The sequence below is a fragment of the Papaver somniferum genome, chromosome 11 (genome assembly GCF_003573695.1).
Source record: "Papaver somniferum cultivar HN1 chromosome 11, ASM357369v1, whole genome shotgun sequence".
NCBI lineage: Eukaryota > Viridiplantae > Streptophyta > Magnoliopsida > Ranunculales > Papaveraceae > Papaver > Papaver somniferum.
Window position 1 is genome coordinate 27865312 of NC_039368.1, and position 20771 is coordinate 27886082.

General features: G+C 38.1%; 1 protein-coding gene and 1 pseudogene across 1 annotated transcript; one reads left to right on the forward strand and one right to left on the reverse strand.

Moving 5' to 3' along the window:
* The first annotated feature begins 37 nt into the window (after positions 1 to 37).
* LOC113321374 (ribonucleases P/MRP protein subunit POP1-like) lies at positions 38 to 4266 on the forward strand. Its single transcript, XM_026569283.1, has 10 exons — positions 38 to 642; positions 743 to 839; positions 986 to 1078; positions 1171 to 1392; positions 1562 to 1683; positions 1762 to 2289; positions 2484 to 2592; positions 2666 to 3264; positions 3610 to 3780; positions 3865 to 4266. Exons 1-10 carry the CDS (start codon positions 203 to 205, stop codon positions 4064 to 4066), a joined length of 2583 nt encoding a protein of 860 aa, XP_026425068.1. The 5' UTR covers positions 38 to 202; the 3' UTR covers positions 4067 to 4266.
* A 120-nt stretch (positions 4267 to 4386) lies between these two features.
* On the reverse strand, positions 4387 to 14632 carry LOC113321373 (annotated as a pseudogene).
* Positions 14633 to 20771: the final 6139 nt, after the last annotated feature.

Here is a 20771-nt window from a genome sequence, read left to right on the forward strand (position 1 = left end):
GAATCTGGTAAATATACGTCATTTTGTTTCACCCGGATTTGACGTGGGTGAACAAAATATACCCACATCGGTCGTTTTAATCCAATAGCCTGCAATTAAACCCCCAAATCCACATAAAACCCTTACTTATTGTCTTCCTCGCTTAAACCCTGATAAAACACCGTCGAAAAAAAGAAAATCCTGAAAACTTAGTATTTTTCTGATGGCGGTTGAAGAAATCAGAAGTCGACCAGCTTTAGTTCACCCTCCTAGAACCCTAAATGTACAAAAATTTGTGGAATCCCGAGCTTCTGAGTTGGAATCACTGCATTCAGTAGCTTCAAATCGATTAGACAACGATTTTAAATCTCAGCGGAACAAGAGAAGAAGAACTAGAAGTCATGATAATCGTCTAACGAAGAAAAAATCTAGAAAAAGGAAAAAAATAGGGTTAATTGATAAAGTTGAACCGGCAGAAGAAAATGGGAACAAGAAGGTTCCTCGTCGAATTCGTCGGAGACTTCAATTATCAAGTAATCCAGAGAGAGGTTTCTGTGCTTCAGGAGATGGGACGAAGAGGCTTAGAACACATCTTTGGCATGCAAAACGGTTTCGCATGTCAAAACACTGGGGATTTCATCTTCCTGAAGGATTGCATGGCAGGTGAAATACTTCTCTTGCTTATAACTTTTACTTGTTCTTTTTCCTGTTCTTTAGATCAAATGTAATGTATGATGGTGGTTTATGGGTTAATGAGTTGCAGTGGAAGAGGTTCAAGGGCTCTTTTGAAATGGTTTAAGCGTGGTACAGTTGTACATGATGCGAGCTACCATCGTCCTGTCCAATTGGAGGGTCCAGAGGTAGGCATTCCCCTTTTCTTTAAACTTTCTTGGAAATTTTGCTTGTATGCATAGCCATGTGAAATCTTTTCTTTTGATCATTACAAAAATACAACTTTTGACTTGGCCTTTAAATTTTTTGTTTATTGTACTTCGTATATTCGCAGGATTCATTAATGTCAATTTTAAGAATGGTTTTGGTCCCAACCCCTTCAGAATCCACTTCTGTACTTTCAGGAGTTTGTTATGGAAGTTCTATGGTAGGTCATTTGTCTGGTAAGGACTCTGTTGTCACCTTTCTCATGTTGGAAGGATATCATATGTTTGAATATAATCTTACCATTTTTTGCAGCTATATCACGTTGGAGCACCAATCGCGCCAGTAACATACATGTGGCGACCTGTCACTAGGAAAAATACTGAGAGTGAATCTTTGAAGGTCTCTAGTCGAGCTGAATTTGAATTCACATCAAACTCTGCGCGCGGTTCTCCATTTCGTCAACTGTGGGTGTGGATACATGCTGCTGCTTTCGCTGAAGGATATGATGCTCTTACAGATGCAACTCAAAAACAGGTACCTATAAGTGAGTTACTCAAAAAAGAGCTATGACAATTCAGCCATTTCTGTCGATATATCCATGTGGGACTGAGAGGTTGATGTCAATATGCTGTGAGAAAGGTAGGATAAAGGTACCCCTACGCACCTTATGTGATTTCGTTTTCATTGTCTCTATGGGTGGCAGAATAGTAAAGAGATGGGTATCTGTGTCAACTGCTTCCCGCTTGACGGCCACCTTTCGAAGCTGGAAATTATGGGTTCTAAGGCAATTCAAGTTCTTCAAAAGATACTACATCCTGTTTCTGAGTGAGTCACATCTTTGACATGTATTTACTAGTCAAGTTAAGACGGCGCATGTGTCTCAGTAGCTGCTTGGTTGTGCAGGTCTTTGGACACGTCTTTCCATTTGACAAAATGTATAGATACCGATAGTAACACTGGAAGCCAGATTTCAAAATCTTACATCCTTGAACATGCTGAGCACCTTCCTTCTGGTGCAATTCTATCTATGACAGTGAAAGACCCTCGTGACTTGCCCAAAAAGGGTATTGAAGGTGTCATGGATGCGCATTCTGGAAAGATTGACGCACAAGAAAATTGTCTCGATGGATGTGCTACCTTGGGTAGGTCACTGGACAAGAATCAAGAAATCATATCATCACTGTGGTCCGAAGCTGAAGCAAATAGTGTTTTACTATCTGACTATGAGGACATGTGGCGCAGTCGGAATTCTTCAAGTCTTCCGCTGGAAGAGAATCTTCTGTGCATGGAGAAACATGAAAGACGCATGGCTTATTTTAATATGAACGGCACAAGTTCAAGGGTATCAAGTTCTGAATGTATGCCACAGTCATCTAGATCTTGCCCTGTTTTGCTTTTGAAGGACAATGACCAACGGAGCTCTTATGCAAGGTCTATCAACCGTCTTTTTTGAGTTCTACTGTTCCTGTTTCCTATATATCTCAAGCTTATATAGTTCTATAAGATTCAATCAGTCTTCATACCACGAAAATAGTGATGCTATTTCTTTTTGAATTCAAGGTTTTTCTGCTTTATATTCTCGACAAACCTAACTTCTGCTTTTTAACTTTTTTATAAATTGTTAGGTGGTGTATCATTCTTCCATTAAGTTGGGTCAAGGCCTTCTGGCTTCCTCTCGTCTCCAGTGGAGCTCGCGCTATTGGCTTTAGAGAGAAGCACCAGATTGCATGTGATGTAAGTACATCTCTATGGAGTCACTAGTTTGACAAGTTTTCAAATCTCGCCATTAACGAACTGTTCACTTCAGGTTGGGTTGCCTTCTTTTCCATTTGGTTTTCCTGATTCCAAGGCATACTCATCCTTCAAGGCTGAAGAAGCTGCTGTCTCTGACAAAAAATTGGAACTCCGTCCTCCAGCTATGAGGCCTCCAAGGGTGCCCATACCACCTCCATGGAGTATCATCAAGTTTTCTGTCGAAGGCTCCATTATTAGTGAGGGAGGTATTCAAGCTTCCTGTAAGAAATCTTCTAGTACAGAGATAAACCTTGGCAAGTCATGTGCAGACTTAGGCAACAATATTCATTCATCATTACAAGAACAAGACGAGTCTTTTTTTGAAGGATCTATCGCAAGGACATCCGATATGTTACGCAGTTACATGAATGAAATCCATGGAGATCATTTACTTTTATTCCCTGATGCAGAAATGAGGTTGAAGGCTTTCTCTGAGATGCTGAATAGTGAAGGCAATGTCATACAGACGCCACAACTGGCTAATCCAAGACCTGCTAATTGGAAACCGTGTTTCCTTAGGGTCCATATACGTGCCTACAAAGAAGGTGTTTTCGAGGATGGAGCTGTTGTTTGTGTACCCCGCCTTAGTGATTTTTCACTGTGGATATCCAGGTTTATTATTCTCTTTATCATTATCTTTGTGTTTGATATCTTTTACTATGAACTCATTTTCTGTGGTCTTGATTTTCAGCAAAAAATAAAATAAAATAGGTGACAACCATAACCTGGTATTAGTATGAAAATGGTTGGAAGATTATTCCGTTAATGACGACTTTCAACTTTTGTTGAATGTTACAGTTAGAAGTAATCAATTTATCCCAGTCACCTTCACTAAACTTAGAAGCTATTTATCCTATGTGCAGAAAAAAGCAGAGATGCACCTATTAATTGGGTTACATGGTATTTGTTTTTAAGATTTACTTTATAAGTGTGTTATTGGGTTGTCTATTACTGCAGATCAGACGATCAAGAGGAACGACTTCAAATTCCAGAGTCATATATAATAAAGTCATGTTATGTTCAAAGACCTTATGGTAAATCGGAACTTAAAACACCAGAACATTCCGCAGAGAGGGACTCTTTTAGGTGTCCGATTGGCTTTGTAACTGCTGGATTTGTTCTAGGAAGGTTAGTGTATATTTCTGTTATCATACCGATAAATTTACTCTGTCCCTCTTTAGAATTTTAATTTTGGTAGTGTACTGGTTGCAGTGTGAAACCAGTAGCTGAAGCATTCTGTGAGTCATATTTGCTTGCTGAGCTGAGAAGGGAGCAGTGGGAGAGCATGCAGGAAAAGCAGAAGAAAGAGCAGGAGATATTCGTGTTGGTTAGGAATCCGAGATCTGTATCCTATAGACTTGCCTTGGCCACTATCATTCTTGAACAGAAAGCAGAAGACGTCGAGTTCATGTGAATTTGCTCTTTTTATATATATGGTATTGGATAAGTGATTGTAATTCTATTCTGTGTATCATGGGTTGAGAAAAGAAAAAACGAAAGTTGAAAATTATGTCCGTTTTGGTACAAATGTAATTGATTAGGGTCTGAATTTCTTTAGGTAACTAATTGGATCTGAGTATTTTTCTTTTTAAAATTTTGCATCTATTTGGATAATTGGATGTTGTATGTTGCTCCTGCCAGCACAAAATTATTGTCTTGAACTTAACTAAAGCATACAAGAAAAGGAAGCCACCGATGGAAGTGCAGGTTAAAATGGGATGCAAGTTACGGAAGTCACGCCACAAACTACACTTCTCCTCATTGATATTTAATGTGTGTTCTGTGCAATCAATCTGCACAGTAAAAACTTGATTTCTACAGTATTTGTTTAGAGAACACATTGTAGGATTCCAAGTTTTCAACACTTCGCAAGATACAACAGAAATCAAAACATCCATCTTTAACCAACAACTTTGTGTTACCCTTTTGTCATGTTCCATAACTGAGCAGTAGATGGGATATTATTAACTCGGAAGCTGTAGCTTATACAAGTCATCACAAGAAGTTGTAGATGGAGTGATAGGGCTAAACCTGACCGAAAATGAATAGGGTGCTGGAGGAATCAGATACTTATCATGTACACAAGGGGTCCAGCTATCATCTCCGCCTACACCCATGTGTTTGTGATCAAGGTGCACCTGTTGATTACCACAAGATCATAAAATTACTGTTCAGATATAAAGAAAAATAAGGAAATGATTAAACCAAACTGCAGTGGATCTGAGCCAAATCCCATCCTTCGAAAAACACATTTTAGAACAGGGTTAAATTATTTCATGTTTTTATTCCAGTTCTCTAGGTTATGTGAACTTTTAAGCCTAATTTGAGTAGAGCAGAGAGGTTTACGCAACTTTACGAGCGGTGTCAGACTAATGTCCTTATATCAAAGTGAAATAATTAGTTGGATTAGACCTTTAACTTATTGTTGATGTTATACATAGAGCGACAAACATTTAAAGAGCGCTTACCTCTATGGTATCTCCTTTGACAAGCTTTTCATTGTGTGTCGCTCTGTCAAGCTCCATAGTGCCGTAGTTACTAGCACTCATTTGCATTGGAGGAGAGCTGCCATACATGGAAGCAAAAATGCCATACCCGACACTGTTTCGAAGTGCAACCCATCTGATATCAGCTCTACCAGAAGATTCCCCAGGAACAATGTACGGCACATGCATGTCACCCACATTCTCCTGATATACCCCGACACGGGCAGCTTCTTTCCGACGGATAACATTCAAATGGCCCTCTTCCATACCAATTGATTTGGTCCAGAGATTTATCCACATGAAATTCAACTCCAACGCGTGGCAATGGCGGAAGGTCAGTGCTTGGGCATACATTGCATTCTAGAATTACATCTCCGGAACCATATATTGTATACATCATGTCAACTTTAAAAGTAGTATTAGATCTTTCAGAACTGGAAAGGGGGGTTCCTTGATCTTTCGGGATGCCAAAATAGACTATAGCAACCTTGACACTGCAGTCTGTCATATTCTGTATAGAGCAGCTCTGAACATGGAAGGACAGGTTACCCAGAAGGGCAGCCCTCCATTTGGAAGCGTAGCTAGTTTCACCTCCACCTTTGTCGTTGTCTGTAGGTGCCCTCCAGAAGCACGGAAATATGCCCTTATTCATCACCGAAACTCCTTCAACCTGTCAGCATGATAAACTTTCACAAAGTTTATATATGACCAGTACATTCTATAGCGCTGTTTATCAACGTGAAAGGTGCCGTTAAGCAAAGAAAAAAACAAAACTTGGAAGATGTCAGAAGGACGATAAAAATAACACTGTTGCTTCTAGTTTTTTCTTTTTTCTCCATCAGGAGTTTCATTGCACAAGGAACCCAGTTCCTTGGCTATTGACATTTTCTTGGTCTTTCGTTTTTGGGGAAAAGCTGATACACTCTACTAGATCTCAAAAAGGTGGCTGAATAAACGAACTCCTTCTGAGAAGCTTACAAGTAGAAGCAACACTATGATAGTAAGAAACCTACCTTCCAACTCTCAATTGTTCCCGTCTTTGAATTAATTTTTATCTCCCAAGAATCCTGCTTGCTGACTCTGATAGTGTCACCAAGACATTCGCCAAGAACTGGACCATCTGTGGCTTTGATTACCTGAAGACACATGTATTTCCTCAGAACTGTAAATGATAGTATTTATGTATTATAGACATCTCGTTAAGGTAGGAAGAAAACATACATGTGGCCCGCATTCTTGTTTGGTGGGCAACTGAAGTTGTGTGGAAGCAAGGATATGACCCGCTACAGCCCAGCGTGTCGAATTCGAGAGTTTGACGGTGATTGTTAAAAATACTTCTGTTGCCGGTGATGACGCCCACAAAGAATACCATGGAGCAGATACAAATTCTATATCATAACTGCTTTGTGGTTTTATGACAGGGAGAGGTAGTACCCCAGATCCAAGGAGGGATCCATCCCCATGAAGTGCCCAGCTGAACTCCAATTCTTTTGTTGTGTCAAAAAAATGTGAGTTTAATATCTGCAAAGTACCATCTTACTGTTATGAAAAACTTCATATGCTTGTAATTGCATTTTCCAGATAGGATATTTAGTTGAAAGTTATTACCTTGAGGGCACCATCCTTGGATAAGACCCTTATTGGCTGATAGACATATTTAACTTCTGAAAGATAAAATAACTGAAAGCTTGAGTAGATACACACCCATAATGTCACAAATAACATGTCTATAAATGTCTAGCGTGATACATATGAGTACATAATTACTATCGAGTTACCATTTAGTGCAGGATGAGGGGTTCTATCTGGCCATATAAGACCATTTAAACAGAAGTTCAAGTCATTGGGAGTATCCCCAAAGTCCCCTCCATATGCCCAGTGCTTACAACCATCTGAACCTTCCTTCAGCAGCCCCTACACAAAGTTTGCAAAGGTTAAATTACAGAAGGCAACAAAAGAACAAGATAACATAATAATGTCAAACATGGTACAGTCCCGTAAGTTCTATCCTAACAAGAGTTAAATGGTCAAATGCTTTGAAAACAGTAATTATCATCTTCATAATCCCCTGGCGCCGTGGTCTTTTCATGCTCCCTTTTTCAATTTCTAGACGCCAGAGACCCGCCAAAAATTGATACTATTTGTCCATCTTAGCAAATAGAAATCTGTAGAGGTAATGCAAAACTAACTCTGAATCGCCAGGTAAACAAAATTTATGAAAACCAAGAACCATCCTAAACACCCAAGAAATAAGATTTTCCGTTACATGGATATATTGTTATAAAAGAAGAAAATTTATTTTGGATGCAACGGAAGGTGGCCTCTGTCAATTTTAAACTTGTTTCTCTAAGGTTCCTCAGTGCTGCTTCCAAATAGAACCACCCTCACTTTATTATACTTTTTTCACAAAACGGAAGAAAATGGATAAAAGCACGGAGAACCCGATGAGTTGTTTTCAAGTAACCTCAGGTTCTGGCTCTCTACAATCCAAACCTGAGGCTGGGTTGGGCCCAGATTCAATGGCTTGAAGCTTTTGCTGCATTTGGGTTGGTCTTATCTGACCAGCTGCCCAAGTTGCTCTTTTAATCTGTTTATAGAACAAAAGCCTTGACATTTCAACCCACCTGATCAACCCAATCCCAGATAAAGCCTCCTTGAAGACCAAATGTGTTATCAATTGCCTCCCAATATTCATGAATATTTCCGTTGCTATTCCCCATTGCATGAGAATACCTTCAAAGAGCCGGGAGTTACAACTATGAATAAATTGGACAGATAAATGCAGCACAGAGGAGATGAAAGGCATGTGTGTATGGTAATATGAAGACAGAAAAAGTAGGAGACATACTCGCATAAAATTACTGGTCTAGTTTCATTGGGATCTTTTGCAATCTTAACTATGTCCCAGACACGCATATACATCGGGCATATTATATCTGTTGATGAAGTTCTTGATCCACCTCCTTCGTAGTGCACTATCCTTGAGGGATCCCTCCCTCGAATCCAACCTAAAGCCCCAAATGGTTAGTGGCATAAACCTAACAAAAGAATGATACAATAATTGAGCAAATACATGTTCAAGAAAACAAAAAATTACCAGCTAACGCAGAGTGATTAGGTCCATATCCGGCCTCATTTCCCAAAGACCAAGATATAATGCATGCATGATTTTTGTCCCTTTCCACCATGCCTATTACATGATCTAGCATAGCAGAAGCCCAACTTGGTTCTAGTGTAGGGTGTTTTATATGTCCACAGTAATCAAATCCATGTGTCTCAATATTAGCTTCATCTATCATGTAGAAACCAAATAAATCGCACAACTCGTACCACCGTGGATGTTGGGGATAATGGCTGTTCCTCACAGCATTGATGTTGTTTTGCTTCATTAAAATCAAATCCTAAAGACAAGGATAACATAGAAATCTCAACAAGATGTACATTTCAATATTTCATAAATATGAGCACAACGAGCATTTCACAGATTTTGCACGAGTCAGATATCAATTGCTACTGGATAGAGAGTAACCTTAACCATGCAGGACTCCACATTTGTCTTTCCTAGACGTGGATGATGTTCATGTCTATTGACACCCCGTATAATTACTGGATGTCCATTAACCAGTATCTCTTTTGTTGCTTTTGATATTTGCCGAAAGCCTACTTGGCATGACTCGCAGTCCACCTGTTGGCCAGATGCATCTTTAAGGATGATAACCAGCGTATAAAGGTTTGGCTGTTTATGACCCAAACAGACAAATTCATTAGAGAAAGATATATTCAATCCAATCTTTAAGAAAGCTAATAAGAATTGCAAAAGGAAAAGTCATTTGGCAGAAATAATAGTTCTGCCAATCTATGTTGTAAAGGGCGAGCGCCAAAGGCGCACTAAGCGCTGGGCAGGCGCCTGGCAAAAAAAGGCACCCAGGCGCCAAAGTAAGCCTGCAAGGTGAGTTTTCCATTTTTTACGCGGCGCCTAGGCGCGCCTTAGGCGCTAGGTTTGGCGCCTCACCTTGCCTAGTGCCTTTTACAACATAGATGCCAATGATGAAGGAAAAGGAGAGTAATAACCCTCGAATAGTGATTGCACACAAAATTGGGGTAACAGATACTCAGTTTTAAGTATCAGTTACATCTCAGAAGTACTGTATGAGATATTTACTCTGCTAGAATTACAGGGTGAACACATAGTTCATCCACTCACATCATATCAAGCAACAAATTCACACATCATTTAACTCAGATATACGAAGATGAAATGAATAAAGTCAGATCCCAGACCTGTTCAGCAGACCAAAGCTTTGGCGATTCAAGTTTTCCACCAAGTATATATCCATGAAACCCAAGAACTGGATTGGGGACTTGATGAAGTTTCAAATGAGCAACAGTAGATGCAATCAAATCAACTTTCCCATCAAATTCATACCAACTTGCAGTGTCGTAAATCACAGCTTCTAGTGAGAAGTTGGTAAGCAAGCAATCGCTGACAGGTTCAATTTTCACTTCAACCTGGATATTTTGGAAAAAAGGCATCTATTGTTATGGTTCTCCAGACAAGTATAGTTATTTACAACAGACACTGGCAGGTCTTACATTTTTCACAGGTAATAATTCCAACTTTTACATTTACAAAATAGCCAAAGGATAAAAATGAAGTCCATGCATACGCAAATGCTCAAATAAGATAATGAACCTGACTCGGCAAAAAACGTAGAGAATGACATGTATAAAGATGCAAATTTTATCATCAGCAGAGAATTCTTCTTACAGTTCCATCTGGTAAATAAAACACCAACTAGCTGACTTGAAATCATCATGCATCTAATACTACTATAATTGAATATTCGATAAGGTTGTACAGTATCTTTTTAGCATTATAGTTTAAATTAAAAACTGCATGTAATCTAGATTTATGATAATAGACCCCTTAGGGATTACAACTGTCTCTCCAAATAATCTGAATGAAGACAGATTTAAGACGTTTAAGTGTTGAATATCTGATCATATAATCACACTTGGATCGAGTAGTTTTTATATTTGTACGAGTACAAAATTGTATTAGATGAACGATTAATTAAAAATTTGAAAAATGTGGAAAGATATCGACCAACTATCAAAGAAGATAATGAAAATTGTATTTTGTTGTCAACTTTTAGTGGGGTTTACGTATTAGTTCTCTATACCTGTATATCTGCAAAGGAGAAATCCTTACTCAAGCTTGATTTGAAAAAGTGATCTGCAATGAAAACCTGTAAACAAATCATTCCCTCAACTAAAGATAATTCATGCTTACAAGGTCCACAATAAACCAGACAAGATGCAAAAATAAAGATTAAGCATAGAATATATGAGTTTGTATAACAAGATTTATCATATGTACAAGGATATAGAATTAGGGAGCTGCGTATCTCATCGTTTTGTTGCTCAGCCCAGAAACAAAATACTTTGGATAGCGAAGAAATTCTTTATTCAAGCAAAATCCAATAATCTATAAATGTTAATGCAACTATTGCACAAGTTTTGTCCCTGCAAATGCAATTTTGTGCTTCTTCTAAAAACACATAATATAGTGCATATCCAGTACACAAAAATCTGAAATTCAAAGTTCAACCGGATGTAGTACAACAATGGAAGCCTTGCCTCTTACTGAACTTGAGGTCAGACACTGCACATCATACCGTAAGACAATGAAGATACCGAAATTCCAGATTAGGTATATCCTTTTCTTGTGGTTAAACGGAGTTCATGAGCTTTATTTAGTACATTATTGTACCTAGGGTTCTTCAAGCGTTCCTTACGCTGTATTTGTATAAGATAAATATTCAGGGTGGGATAACTACAGTTTCTCTTTGTACTGGCATTTAAGAACTTTTAAGATGGATAATACTAATCCCACTTGATTTCATTATTCACACTCCATTTCTTTGATACTCTATGTACACCAGTGCTTGGCTAACATCGGATTGATACAAAGCCGCGTGCCAGCACTATGATAATTAAGGATTTGGCATAAAGAGTATCTTGAGACACTCAGGCTGCATATGCAAGATAATCATCTGAGTAATCAGGAGGTTGTCAATCCCTTTTAAGAGAATAAGCAACCACAAAGGAGAACCAAAATTCTTCCAAGTTCACAGAGCAGTCTGCCTCTGCCAAGCTCGTTCTTAATACATGTCAACTGAGACAAAATAAAAACTGCACGAGAAATAAGTACCAACCTGTGGCTTGGAAAGAAGAAGAACATCCCTGTGAATACCAGACAACCACCAATGATCTTGATCTTCAAGGTAAGAACCATCACTCCACCTCAACACTTGAACAGCAAGTAAATTCTTCTTATCCGATCCTCGAGGATGGCAGAAATCACTGATATCAAATTCAGCAGGAAGCCTACTATCCTGACTGACCTATGTATTAAAGTTACGTTTAACTTTTGTTAAACTACCTGGTAAAAACTGAAATACAATTAAAACATTTGTATCTGGGTATGTTTCAGGCATCTATTAATAAGCAGAAACTTTATTGCACAATAAACAAAAGCACTAGCTAGATTAAAAAGAAAATAATCAGATGTTCAGTAGTTAAGCCTTTCTCTATGTAAAGTACAGAAAACCCCCGCACCAAAAAATAAAAATAAAAATAGTACATAAAACCCTAGTTCTTCTCTATACATCTCTTCCAAATGTTCTCTATGTCACAACACCGCAACAGGACTTAGTCTCTCACAGAAACTGCTAATTGTTATGAATAGACAAGAACCATACAACTGTTCGATAAAAGAAGAAATTCCATACAGTGGCTGAAAAAGTAACATACGAATACATAATCACTTTATTAACGAAAACATCATAAAATGGAGTGGACAAACCTATATCCAATAGGAATCCCGTTAATCCAAGCGTAAAATGCAGAATCAACAGCTTCGAAGTGCAAAAAGATGCGACGATCTGACAAATGTCAACAGATGTATATAATAAGAGGTCCACCGAAAAAATTGATAGTGCAATCTGAATTTAGTGAGAAGTTACAATGAATCATTAGCATAAGAGAAATTAACCATACTCTTCCATTCTTCGGGTATTTCGAAGTATGTCCTGTAACAACCAGTGGGGTTCTCAACAGGAACATTAGGTGGATCTAGTGGAAATGGATACACAACATTTGTATAAATTGGTCGATCAAATCCATGCATCTGCCAATTTGAAGGAACTGTTTCAATATCAATGCAAAACAAAAACATATGAGTACGCTCCCAGAAAAAAGTTAAGACAAACTAAAAACAAAATTCAGAGAAATTAAACAAGGAACAAAAAAAGAGAACATCTGTTTAGGGTATACATACTAGTGGATACAGAAAGCTACATAGGGTAACAAAAGGAAGGGAGAAAAACATTAACCCAAGCTTCTTAGTGCTTTCCATTTCTGCCTTCAATTAAATTTGCAAGGAGTGAGATTACAGCTCAATAGATATTCCCCCTTCCAACAAAAAATTACTTCAATTCATGTTCACTGAGTTCAATGTACGAATTTCCTTGGCTCGTATCCACCAATCATATTTCCTCGGTACAGGTGCTCATACCATAGATGGTCAGGGAACACAAAAACCTCTCACTAGTGTCTCTTAGATTATATACATGCACATTCCAGAGTATTATATACTCCAAGTCCCACTTGTGCTGAAAGCACATGGTAATCTATGTTTCATAGAAATACAACAGTTCCTCTAAAAACACCATTCTTTTGTTAAGATAGTCCAGAGAGCCATTAATTTCTTAAAATTGTCATTTTTGTAATCTTACTTTTGCAAGTGTCAAAGATTAAGGATTGAAACAAGTAACTAACCAAAAGTATAAATCAAATGTTTACGATAACTATAAAGTAGTTAAAGAAAAAGCAATGAACAAAGAACTAGTAGGAAAGGAAAAGGTATAGAAGTCCTTACGGGGCATGAACTATAAGATTATATATACTTTACCTGGCAAAGCTTCCCAAGAAGAATCTTCGAAATCGCTATCATAGAAATTTGTAGGGATACTTGTCGGACTTGGGGAGAGGAAAAACTTCCAATAGCCAGACAAGGACTTAACAAAAGGCAACCCCTTCACCCAGAAAGTTGCGCTGTCTAGGGCTTCAGCTACAGCATCGTCATTCCAGACAGCAGGTTTCGATTCTAGAATGCCCACCTTGTTGCGATCATACCAATATTTGAGAGAACCTATGGAGATACAAAATATGCGAAGCACATCAATTGCAGAACTGCTTTGACTCTCACGGATCAATTGTTAGAGAAAAAAACATAATCATTCGTATAAGACACCGATAAAGAATGAGCCTAAATGAGTCTCAACAAAAACAAGCTGGAAAAGAAAAAGAAAAAAAGGGCAAAGTGAGGAAAGGCATGGGGTACAACAAAGGCAGAAATAATAGAAGCATTAGCATTATGATAATGATGATACAAATACGTTTGAAATGTCCAATTGTGTGATTATGGTTGTGAAGGCGTAACTTTACAATTTAGTACCAATTTGTGAAATGCAAAATGGCACATCACCAGACTCTTCTAGATTTGCATCAGTTTTTTTTTAAGATCCATACAGTTGCATTTAAGGTTATGTTGATAAACAAATGTAATGAGTTCTTTTAGTAACTTGGAACTTTATGTTTGACACGTGCATAAGGTCTGTGGTGCCGCAGTATAGAAAAAGAAGAAGAACTTGATGCGATAATAATTACATAATTATGAATTTGGTAGTTGTGTGCCTTTGTGGTGTAAAAGGATCCTCAGATCATATATGAGATTCTAAAGAACAGTCAAATGCAGAAATTAGACTGAGAATGATGTCTACTGCAGTGAGTGAAAGAAAATGAAACACAAGAACTAGATTCTTCACCTTCAACTGATTCATGGCAGTGCAAGGACACATGAGAATCCCTCTTTCTCCATTTTATAAAAGATGGATCTTCCCATACTCTACGAGCAGGATCAATTGAAGAAACAACTTTTCCAACCAAAGAAGCCATCTTTTTCAGAGAAGCTACAGATTCTTAAATATAGACTACACCTGCAAAATCACCAATCTTCATATTAATTAAGACCAAAAATAATTCCATCATGAAGAATGATTATGTAAATTGCTGCAAATAATAAATATATCAGTCATCTTCTACAACAAATAATTCATTCTTCACTGTGTTTTCTACACAAAAGGGGTTCAAGTTACCTAAGGGAACCCCTCAATTACATGCCTAACTTACACTTGTTTGAGCTGATTAGGTTCCCATTGATTCAACTTCAATTAATGAAGCATTTTTGTGTGAGCTAAAACTGAAGGTGGGAGGATGCTTAAAAATGAAATTAGAACTGTGGATAAAAATCACAATGAAGATCAGATCTTCATTGAATTTTCAATTCTCATTGGAATTGGAGTTGGAAATTGGAATATACCAGTCCAAAGACTTTTTTGGGTTTTCTTTTACTACATGTGTGTTTTTCTTAATTGTATGCAGATATACTCCTGAAAAGGGGAGACCATGTTAGTTATATGGATCAGAGTTTCATAGTGTTAACCATCTTGGGCCAACTTAGAGCTTCATCGTTAGGGGTGAGCATGGGCCGGTATGGACCGGTTTTTACCACATCCGCATCCAATCCAATCCACTATGGATTTCAAATTTGTCATCCGCATCCAATCCAACACCCGATGGATTTGCATCAAATGGATGCATGGATCAACGAATTGGATGCGGATAATCCAATGAATTTGTGTTAATTAAAATTTGTAATGAAAAAATAAAACCAGAAATAATACCAATATAGATGACTTCTTACAGAACCTACACATTTTATATATGCATATAAATATTGAAGTGATATGGACAATACTCCAAACAAATATCTTAAAAATTCCAAAATTATCTATATATCTTCTATAAACTATATAAATGCCTTCATCTAACGGATATGGATGTCCAACGGATTTTCAATGTTCCATCCGGGTCCAATCCGTAATCCGTTGGATTCCAAAAATCTCATCCACGTCCAATCCATTAGCGAACGGTCCGGGCATCCATCCGTAAAAATGCGGTTGATCCCAGTTAAACCCGCGGATTACGGATAAAATGCTCACCCCTGTTCATAGTGTTAGGCCGGTTCCTATGGGTGCATCCACAATGGAGCTGGCAAACAAGCAAATTTGCCACTTAGGAAGGCCAGGTCAAGTTTCTACAGACTCAACCGCTCGGTGTAGAAAACACTGTTAGGTATAGTTTCCACCACCAGCAGTCTAGACTCGACCGCTCGTATCATCTCATCTAACGGTCATAATTTCATCATCATATAAATACAATATCAAATCTCATTTCAACTCACACCATTTCTTCAATATCCATTCTTTCACTCCACAAATCCAACATGTCAGTTCGAGTTCGAGCTCGCAAATTTAGCATAGCTGAAGATGAATCCATTTGCAGGCATTATGTTTTTGTTATACAAGATATGGTCAATAATGGACAACATCAACATCAAGAGTTTGTATGGAGTCGCATATTTCAGAGATTTCAAGAAGAAACATTGAACCTCAATAATCGAAATGCAAATGAATTGTGTCATCGCTTCAGAATAATCAGCAAGGATGTGAAGTTGTTTGTTGCTGCACTTACTGAAGGCTATCGAAACCGACAAAATGGCCAAAACGCATTTGATGTGGAGCAAATGTGTCGGCTCGAAGGGCGCAACAGAATGGGAAAATATTTTCAATTTGATGGTTGTTATCTTATCTTGAGGGTGTTTCCCAAATATGATGAGTTTAGATTAGCTGCCCAAATATGATGCATCTTTCATTTGTATGATGCATCTTTCATTTGTATCAAATTTTAATTTTAAGATTTTTTTTTTTGAATCATGTAATTAATAACAAAACTAGGAGGAAATTACACGAGGGTATCTAGTACCCATGGAGTCGCTGAGTACAATTTGACTAATGAAATTTGGGAATGTATGTTCCCAAATTTTGGTTCCAAGATTCCCGTTTGGCTTCCATATGCTGCGTGATTAGCAAGGTCGTCCGCCACTTCATTTCCTTCTCTGTAGTTATGCTGGATGGCTCTGTGTGGTATCTGAATAAAATGGTGTTTTATTTCCTTTATCATTCTCTTTAAATACCAATGTGGTGTTGTAGGGGATGTGACAAAATGCATAAGAGTTTCAGAATCTGTCTCGAAAAGTACTTTCATCCATTGTCTATCTGTTGCAGTTCTTGTAGCCAGCAGCAGCGACCAGGTTTCTGCTATTAAAGCAGTAGTAATTCCTAGAGGTTGCGCGAGAGCCATGATGACTTTTGCTTTCGAGTCTCTGCAGATGAAGCCTGCCCCTGCCAATCCGAGGTGTCCTCTGGCAGCTCCGTCTGTGTTGATTTTTATCCAATCTGAACCAGTATAGGACCATACTACCAATATTGTTGTCGTCGTTATGTTTCCTCTTGACAGAGTGAAAGTTGGTAAGTCGCCTGGAAGAGTAGGGGGACTGAATTTTGAGCCCATATGTACTCTTGTTGTTGCTTTAGGGTTGAAAATAAAATGCCATTTGATGTTGCATGTTTCTTACGGTAGACAAAGACATTTCTAGTCAACCAGAGTGACCAAAAAAGATAACAGAAAGAAGAGAGTACTGTGGGAGGGACCGGTTGTTGTAGGAGTTGGGAGATGGTTGTTTGAGGTGTTATTGCATTTGGGATGATAACGGGGGTATTTAGGGTGTTGGTGAGTTGATTGAGTAGAGTGTTCCAGGTTGTAATCGCTACCGGGCAGCGTAAGAGTAAGTGATCCGCTGACCTGTATCAGAATTACAACGAGCGCATATGTTGGAGTTGATGAGATTGATTCGGTTTAAGATAGTGAAGGTTGGTAGGCCTTCATTGATTGTTTTCCACAAGAAAAACTAAATTTTTGGTGGACATGGTAAGGTCCAAAGAAATTTGGTTGCGGGTAGGGGTTCTGCTGAGGTTTTGTTCCTTGGATTAAGCATTTGTAACCAGAGCATTAGAGCATTGCTCGGTCGAACTCGCATGCGTTGCTATCTCAAGCATGTTTGTCAATGTTAGTGATCAAAACTATAAGTCTTGATTTCTAGTCTATTATAGCTAAGTCTCGGACTAGGATAGAAAGTTTAGTTGAGCTCAAGGACTTCATGGCGATTCATCATACAAGAAGAAGAACTACTCAAGGAACCTGTGGAACTTCTCGACAAAAAACTATATGTGAAGACTTGAACTTATCTGTCACTCAAAAGTATATATACTCTATCTCCTACTCTTTGAGACAAGAAGTCGTATGCTATATATATAGACTGGATTATACACATTTGGTATTTCGAGCCGAGTATACCTCGCCTATATATATCTCGAAATATGTGTTGGTAAGCCTTTCGCTTCGATCAAGTTTATCTTTACCTAGTGACGAAAGTCATGATATGTTTCAATCACTTTAAAAATTTATTTGACGAAAAATGGTTTGTGAATAACAACTATATAACGTCCTCTAAGAATGTTTCAATAATTGAAATGAGAGTTTAGATTATATAACCAATGGTGGACATAAACATTGTTGTGGAAACACGTTTATGTATAATTCATATTTCTTGAACCAAAGTTTGTGAACTTTGTTGATCAAGAGAAACCGGAGAATGGCGTGAGCCAAGTCCGCGAACTGCCAGACTTCTCATCCCGAGAAATTATGCTGGAGTTGACAAACTAGACTAGTCCGCGAATCCAGTCCGCAAACCCAGTCCGTGAACCGACGAAAGTCTTTGCCGAGATTTTCTGCTGGAGTTTGTGAACTCTACCAGTTGCTTAAGTCCGTGAACCTAGTCTGCGAACTTAAGAAGGTTATATATCTGAAGATGATTTCTGAACTTAAACAGACTAAGAAATGCAGTTTCCAAACCGTGGTTATAAAGTTCGTGAACCGATTCGGGTGAATCAAATCATCTTTGCTTCAATTGTGTCTTGTGTAGTACATGAGATTTCCTTGCAATTGAACAACTCTCTAACTAGTTCATTTGTGTCATTTGAACAAGTTATAGTGAAGAAGAACATGGTTGATATGAGATGCTCATATGGCTAACCTTTTGGTTGACTATTATTGAACCAACATTTGCATACGTTTGGGTACGATTAACAAACTTAGAAATGTGCATTGTCAAGTGTGTGTAACAAGCTAAGTTTTCGATCTAACGGTTGAGAAATATTAGCTTGAATCTAAATCAGGTTTTCATCTAACGGTGGATATTGTTTGCTTTGTGACCAAGGAAAAACCCTGATTTGAAAGACTATATAAAGGATACATATAGTATTGTGCAAAAATAATCCCACACCTTACGTGTGATACTAGTTTGCGTACTAGAGTTGATTCTTCTTTAATCCTCTGGTTTTCTTTTCTCAAACCGGGTTAACGACTTAAAGACTTCATTGGGATTGTGAAGCCAGACCGATACTACTTTTATCGTAGTTGTGTGATCTGATCTTGCATCTTCTATCGTACGAGTACAATCAGATTGATTGGCTTGAGATTGATATCTCCGATAGGCAAGATATAAAAAGTAATCATAAACGTCTTCGTCTCATCATTTGTGATTCCACAACATATTGTTTCGCTACCATACGATTAAGATTGTTGTGAGGTAATTGATTAATCTAGGTTGTTCTTCGGGAATATAAGACCGGATTATCAATTGGTTCATGTTCACCTTGATTATTATCAAAAGACGGAACAAAACCTTTAGGGTTTATCTGTGGGAGACAGATTGATCCTTTGATAGACTTGTCTGTGTGAAACGGATTTGTTTATTGTTAAAGCCTGCGATTTTGGGTCGTAGCAACTCTTAGTTGTGGGTGAGATCAGCTAAGAGAATAAAGTGCGCAGTATCCTGCTGGGATCATAGGCGTAGAAGCAGAACAGTACCTTGGATCAGTGGGAGATTGATTGGGGTTCAACTACAGTCCAGTCCGAAGTTATCTTGGAGTAGGATAGTGTCTGTAGCGGCTTAATACAGTGTATGTTCAATCTGGACTAGGTACCGGGGTTTTTCTGCATTTGCGGTTTCCTCGTTAACAAAATTTCTGGTGTCTGTGTTATTTTAATTTCCGCATTATATTGTTTTATCTTTATAGTTGAAATAATACAGGTTGTGCGTTTGAATCAATCAATTGGAAATCCGACCTTGGTTGTTGATTGATATTGATTGATCCTTGGATAATGGTCTTTGGTACCATCCAAGTTATTCCTTGTATTTGATAAAAACTTGCTGATTGTTATGAGTTTGAGTAAAGATCAAATCAAGAGAGAGATATTAACTCCTCGATATGATTTAATCTAGATTGAGTCTGGCTGTCTAGTTGATTCTCTAGCAGAGTATATTGGAGTTAGTCCATACAGATTGCTAAGCGAAATATTGGATGGTGTTGTTAGACCCCCGCTTTTTCAATTGGTATCAGAGCAGGAAAACACGTTCAAGACCTTACAAGTCTGTGTTTGTAGTGATCTGACTCTATGGACAGAGGTGTTATCTCTATTAACGTACCACCAGTCTTCGATGGCACAAATTACTTATGGTGGAAAATTGATATGCGAGCTTTTCTTCAAGCACGTGATTTTCAATCATGGGTATATGTTGTTAATGGATATGATGCTCCCGTTGTGGCAGATGGAGATGTAAACGTTCCCAAGAATATTGGTGAATACAGTCCTGCCGAGATACTTGCTGCAAAGCAAAATTCCGACGGTTTGAAGGAAATCATACATTCCATTACCCCAATCTTCAGCACCATGTGTCAAATTGCACTAGGTCTAAAGATTCTTGGGATATCTTAGAAAACGTATTCGAAGGAAATACCAGTGAAAGGGAAGCCAGAATTCAAAATCTGAATTCCAAATGGGAAAATCTTCGGATGGCAGATAATGAATCAATTGATGATTTTTACCACAAAGTGTCTGAAATTGTTAATGCATCGCTTGCATTGGGTAAGACCATTCCTGAAAAGGACATTGTGATGAAAATCTTCAGATCGCTGCCATCAAAATACGATTCTAAGAAGCATGTCATCATTGAGGGAAATAACCCTAATACACTTTCCAAGACTTCACTTATTGAAAAGTTAAGGATTCTTGATCAAAAGACAGGCAAGACGTTCACACTCAACGCTGTGAACAAAATTGAGACGTCCTCCTCTCACCTGTCCTGGGATGATGAATGTGATCATTCACTAATAGTCAAAGAGGTCAAGAACCTAATGAAAAGGAAGAATATATTTGCAGGCTTTCCATCCTCTCTGTGTGCTGAAGATAATTCAACAGAAGACATTCCTTCTCAAAGCAACTCAGAAGAGTCTAACCGGTGCAATGGATTTACTTCCCTGAATTCAACCTCTGATTCAGAACTTGAAATTAACACTGAGTTGGTTGATCTCCTGAATAAAGAGATTCTTCAAGAGAACCTTCGTCTTAAAGCCTCCTTGAGGAATGTTAAATCATCACTCCAGACGAAAAATATTGAGATATGGCATCTTCATATTAAATTCGTCAAAACCATGTCTCTGAAGGAAGAAGAAATTAATTCTCTCAGAGATGACCTGCAAAGGA